The sequence below is a fragment of the Carassius auratus genome, chromosome 17 (assembly GCF_003368295.1).
Source record: "Carassius auratus strain Wakin chromosome 17, ASM336829v1, whole genome shotgun sequence".
NCBI lineage: Eukaryota > Metazoa > Chordata > Actinopteri > Cypriniformes > Cyprinidae > Carassius > Carassius auratus.
Window position 1 is genome coordinate 12,678,022 of NC_039259.1, and position 6,068 is coordinate 12,684,089.

Genomic DNA, 6,068 nt, shown 5'->3' on the forward strand with positions numbered 1-6,068 from the left:
TCAGCTTTTCAAAAATATCAAATACATCAACAGGTGTCAACGTGATTTGTCCATTTTTGTTTTAGGGGTTAATAGTCTTTGCAATGGAAGTTTTTTATTACTATTATTTTTATTTGTTAATGCTGCCTACAAACTCGTACTGTACTTACTTGAAGGCGGCATAAAACTACAGCCTACACTTACTAAAGCTTTTTTTTTTTCAATACTTTGCAAGAGGAAATCATGCACCTTTGAACGCCATCTTCTTCCCATGAACTTTAACCTTTTCCTGAACTTTTCCAGAAACTTTCTAGTATTAGCAAAAGTGACTTGAAAAGCAAGACTCGGAATTTGACTTGAAATAATGGGACAAATGCATGTGAATGAAGGGAAAAAATAAATAGGCCTACATAAACTAAAAAAGGGGTAAATAAGACTTTTATTTATTTGTTTTTTTTTTAAATAACATTTATAAAAATAAAATGTATAAAAAAAAAATAAAAATAAAAAATATATATATATATATGAAAAGATTTATATAAAATCAATAATGTATATATATATACATACATACATATACACACACATATATATATATATATATATATATATATATATATATATATATATATATATATATATATATATATATATATATATATATATATATATATATATTGATCTTATATAAATCTTTTCATTCACTAAAAAGTCTAATGAAAATGTTAAGATACTTTAATAAAGACAATTTGCCAGTGCCACTAGTCTATTACTGATGAATAGCTGATTTATTGTTTGAGTATATAGTTTCTTATGCCATTGTCTGTTTGGTGTAAGGCCAGTGTAGAATAACAGATCAGTTTACACAAGCAGGTCGCTTGATTATGTTTGTAAAGTTCATTCTAAAGACCCATTATGAAATTCAAGCATCCTCCATTTTTAAAGATCTATCAGATTCAGAAAAATACTGTTATACATGCAACGGAGGTGTACAGATTGCCACCTTGCCCCAAATTTATTTAGATTTCCTGCCTGCTGTAATATTTTCATGCTTCATTTCATGTTAATTCCAGGACGGCTTGACCTCGTCAGCCAATACAGTAAGCGAAAATCATCAGTGTGTAGAGCCACACGTGACCACCAGAGAGCGACAGGTCACTACTTTAACATAGGCCTACTCACTGAGAAACCTTGCAAGAGTGATGGAATTTTATTAATGCTTCAGAAAAAGAAATACTATAAACGGACAATGAATGTCTTCAGACAAAGCTTGTTGATCAAGATATACAAATATTTATTGATTAATTACTTAAAATACTAAGGTCACATAAAGTACATATACTGTAGTATAATGAATCCTTCGAATATCTATCATGCTTTAGAAATAATTTACCATATTTACTACCATTACACAGAATTAATAGGAGCAGTTAGTAGGAACAAAAAAAAGTACATTCTCAAGAAACCAAATAACTGTATTATGTATGATATTAGCAATATGGGGTGGGATGGGACGGGATGCTATGGGATGGGATGACAAAAAGCATTTCATAGGGCATTTCATATCACATTTATAACCTCAAAACATGTTTGACCATTAAAAAAAAAAAAATCTAACCTCTAGAAGACTGTTATGTAAATGTTTGAACTGCAGTGTATAATAATAATAATATTAAATGTTGTTTTAAACAGTTTTACATGACCCCTAGCATGTCACACTGCTGTCACCGTTGCCAAAGATGACAAAATGTAGAAGTACGTCACCTTTTTATTGCGATTTCAGCCTTCTTTAATGCCGGAGTATTTTAAACATGTCTAAAATGACATAGATTGGCAGTGAGGCTCATATTTTGTCCTTGTCAAACTCACACACAAAGTACATAGTGAGATGGCAAGCCACATCAATCCACTCGCCTGAAGACACCATCTCAACGCAATCCTCGTCATCGTAAGCATTGTTTGGCTCGCCCTCCCTCCACTTGCTGAAAGTAGTCATGGGCGAGCGCTCCACATACACAAAGTGGCCTTCTCGCTCCAGGTCATTAATGCCGATATACACTCTACTGAGGCCAGCTTCAGTGACGTAGCCAGCGATGGCTCTGTTAGCCGCCGCGTCTTTGGGCATAGCCAGGTGTCCACCTCGCCCCTGACAAAACACCTCCGCGTCCCTGTAGCGTTTTTCCTCCTTCACCAGCAGATAGACCTTGCTGTCTGTCTCTTTGATGCCGGCGACAGCTGCGGGGGAGGGCAGGGCTGAAAAATGAGGATCTGAATTTCTATAATCACACGGCAGCAGCCAGCGTTCACACAAGTGCATTCTGACAGTCAAACAAAAGAGCTTCTGGCTTATGGGTAAATACTTTTGTCTGTGTGCAATCACCCTGCATATCAAAATGAACAACTGTGTGAATCAACTTGACAACATCACATTATTGTAATCTCATAAACATTGGCAGACTGGTTCATTCTTTCTTTTGGACATACCATTTTTAATGAACTTCAGCTCATTGGTTAATTGCGCCACTTGAATATCCATTTCACCAATCATTTTCCGTAAGGGTGCGCACTCACAGGGGACGCCTGAGGAGATAAATTAAATACGAGACCATTCACATGAGCAGTCCAAGCATTAAACTGGTTCCTAATGAGTTCAAACCAATTATCAACTGATATGGACTGAATTCTATTTCGGATAGGCCTATACCTGGCTCTCCATTTGGGCCCTTGGGTCCTGGATCTCCCATATCACCTTTTATACCTAGAAAAAAAGAAGTCTATTGCATTATTAAACCGTTAGACAAAACAAGCCTGATTACTTTCAGAACTACAATTTCTTTCTCAAGCTTACCTTTGAGTCCAGCGGGACCCATCTTCCCGTGATGTCCAGTGCTACCTTTTTGGCCTTTGTCTCCGAGGGGACCTGTAAAATAACATATAAGCTTAATATGTAATAAGCACGGATATAAACCAAATAATGCAGTAATTCCCAGAATGGAGTTTAATTTAGTTGTTTATCAGTATGGTGAGGCATTTATAAACACAATGATTGGTCAACACTGGCTCAGATGAACTCAGCTTTCTAAATGCAAGATAAGGGGAGTTTTAGGGGAACTTTTAAATGTACACATTTGGCAGCTCCCTGTGTGGTCACTTGGATTGAAAGTTTCGTAATTCTTTTAACACCTAAAACATCTTTACAGGTTCATAAAAAACTTGAGTCATGTTTCACCATGTAAGTGGATAGTAATTAAAAAGCATTGTTGGAATTGGAATAAGCACTCAAAAAAGGGTTTCGTGTTACCTGGCTCTCCAGGTGGCCCTACTTTCCCAGGTCTTCCAGGTGCTCCTTTCTCTCCTTTCTCTCCTGGTTCACCTATATGAATACACAGTCATAGACTTGCACAGACAATGCTTTTCAGAATAACATGTATTTACTTTTACTGCAGTATGAGTATATTGTGGATATTTTCTGTTTAAAGGATTTTCTGTTGTATTTTTAAATTTAAACAAAGCTTTATATGTCAAATTACTATATATATATATATATATATATATATATATATATATATATATATATATATATATATATACCCTCAGTACAGGCTATCATTCAAAGGTGGTCAGTAAGAATTTTTTTATTCTGTTTAGCAAGGATGCATGAAATGTATCAAAAATGACTGAAAGTGAATTTATAATGTTACAAAAATCTATTTCAAATAAATGGTCTTCTATTGAACTCTCTAATATATATATATATATATATATATATATATATATATATATATATATATATATATATATATATATATATATATATATATATATATATATATATAAAAAAAGGTATCATGGCAGGGTTGCCAGATTTTAACAAAAAAAAATAAAAAATGCTATTCAAAACTAGCCCAAAAGTAACTCAATGGCTTTTATTGGTGGTCCTGTCGGGGGAAATTGCATTCTGAGGGTAAAGATACACATTTTGGCAAGGATCTCTTAGTAAAATTTGCATTTGCAGGGGTTAAATATCACATTATTGGGTCGCTTTAACTCACAGACATGAAAAACAACCCAGCATATTAGAATGATTTCTGTAGGATCATGTGACATTGAAGGCTGGAGTAATGATTCTGAAAACTCAGCTTTGCATCAGATGAATAAATTACATTTTAAAATATATTAAAATAGTTATTATAAACTGTAACCACATATCATAATATTATAGTTTTACTGTATTTTTTTATCACATAAACACAGCCTTGGTGAGCATAGCATTAAAGTGAGTGAGCATAACATTAGTGTGTATGACATAATGTGGTGAAGTTTGTTTGCAGTACCTTTGAGTCCAGGGATGAGGATCTGGACCGAGCACGCTTCTTCTGGCATGTGCTGACCATAAACTGACCTCATTAGTGTCAGACTTAACACAGTGACCAACATGCAAGCCACCAGCTTTTCTCCACCCATACTGGAAACACACCACAATATTTATATGTTCATCTACAATCAAATACCAACATATTTCAATGCCACGTTGAACGGAAAGCATAGTAGCAGCTGTTATTATGTAGATCCGCTAAGACTTCAGTGTTCATATAATGCAACAAAAACCATATTAGGGGATTCAGTGACAGAAACGTCACCATAGTCAACTGGCCTTGTGACGTACAAGCACAAGCAATCATAGTCAACACCATTTGCAAAGCAAATACACAAAAGCACACAGTAGGGTGTATCCATCTTTCTCCAAAACGATCCCACCGTCCACTTTCATTTCAAAGTCGATACTAGAAAGTAAACAATCACACTGTGATGTCTCCTATAACCACAGACTTTAAAGGTAACATATGAGTTGTCTCATTGTTTTCTGTGCCACCTGCCGGAAACAGTATTGCTATGAAATGGACTTACCTTGTGTTGAATTTCAAAGCCCACTATATGCAGCAGACTCGGCCTGTATATGGGTCCAAGTGAGTTAATGGTGGTTTCCTCACTGGTGGTCTCTCTGAAATTGTTCATTTCACACGCCCTGCAAGAGACAGGCCTGAGAGTGAGCAAGTACATGTAAACACAAAGATAAGAGCGGCTCTGCAACGCTCCTCTCTGATAACTCGATGGGAAACATCAGGGTCAGTGACAGCACGACTCTTAACACATGCCTCACTATTACACATCAAAAGCATTCCCAACATTCACAAGTTTTAGTTAAGATAATGTTGAAGAGCTGAGGTAGAAAGGGGAATTAATATATATTGTTTTTCTATAGGTTTAAGATGCTAAAGCAAATTTAATCTTCACATGCTGCAATGTACTGCATTATAAATGAGCAGAAAACATGGAGGTTACATACGAACTCATTTAATTTTGAGGTCATCCAGGATGAGAAAAACTTCTGAACAGAAATGCTGCAGTTTGTGCATCGGTGCACAAGGTGGCAGTAAATATTTGCCGGAATTTCATCTGGAAAAATCCAGAAAACTATATTTTTCCTGTATAATGAGAATTTTTTTTTTTTATAAAAATCAAATGCATTTTGCTAATTTTTAAAAAATATTATATTATATTATATTATATTATATTATATTATATTATATTATATTATATTATATTATATTATATTATATTATATTATATTATATTATATTATGGTTCTAATGTTCTCATTTCTTAGTGTTGTAATTATTTCGTTTTCATTTATTTGCAACTGCAATTCATTTTGTTTTTAGTAAATAAGTTTGGATTTAAATGAAACAGACTGAATTATGAAATGTTTTAATGTTTTGCTCTAGAAACCCTACAATTAATTTCCCCTAATTGTATTGTACTTACAAATGAGTCACATGACAGTAACTGACAATGAGGATCAGATCTACATGCAATGCTATTTATATTCACAGTAATAAACAAGCTTAATAAAACCATTAAGGTGTCATTCATCTCCAGAGCTCTGGGGCTCTTCTTGTGTGTTGCTAAGGAATATCCTTCCCTTGGTAACAAAAACTAACACGATAAGGGAATGAGAGAAAAAAAATCAATTCCTTGAAATTTAAATAGTGCTGCCGCACAGATCTCAGTCTGACAGCTCTTCAGCA

General features: G+C 34.4%; 1 protein-coding gene across 2 annotated transcripts; it reads right to left on the reverse strand.

Moving 5' to 3' along the window:
- Window positions 1-1,254: 1,254 nt before the first annotated feature.
- Window positions 1,255-5,025, reverse strand: colec11 (collectin sub-family member 11). Of its 2 annotated transcripts, none has more exons than XM_026285867.1 (7): window positions 4,888-5,025; window positions 4,314-4,444; window positions 3,281-3,352; window positions 2,828-2,899; window positions 2,684-2,737; window positions 2,464-2,559; window positions 1,255-2,214 (listed from the first exon to the last, which is right to left on the reverse strand). In XM_026285867.1, exons 2-7 carry the CDS (start codon window positions 4,441-4,443, stop codon window positions 1,823-1,825), a joined length of 816 nt encoding a protein of 271 aa, XP_026141652.1. In that variant the 5' UTR covers window position 4,444; window positions 4,888-5,025; the 3' UTR covers window positions 1,255-1,822. The 2 variants fall into 2 exon arrangements, with proteins under 2 accessions (XP_026141652.1, XP_026141651.1); XM_026285866.1 differs by having other exon boundaries at window positions 1,255-2,232.
- Between the last annotated feature and the right edge of the window lie 1,043 nt (window positions 5,026-6,068).

What these genes read in the sequence shown, in the direction of transcription:
- colec11 (XM_026285866.1), bottom strand. Translation starts at nt 4,443, where the DNA reads ATGGGTGGAGAAAAGCTGGTGGCTTGCATGTTGGTCACTGTGTTAAGT. An exon ending in CCTCATCCCTGGACTCAAAG is followed by an intron (nt 3,353 to 4,313) that starts GTACTGCAAACA and finishes GTATTCATATAG; the next exon opens with GTGAACCAGGAGAGAAAGGA. An exon ending in GCTGAAGTTCATTAAAAATG is followed by an intron (nt 2,233 to 2,463) that starts GTATGTCCAAAA and finishes CTCATTTTTCAG; the next exon opens with CCCTGCCCTCCCCCGCAGCT.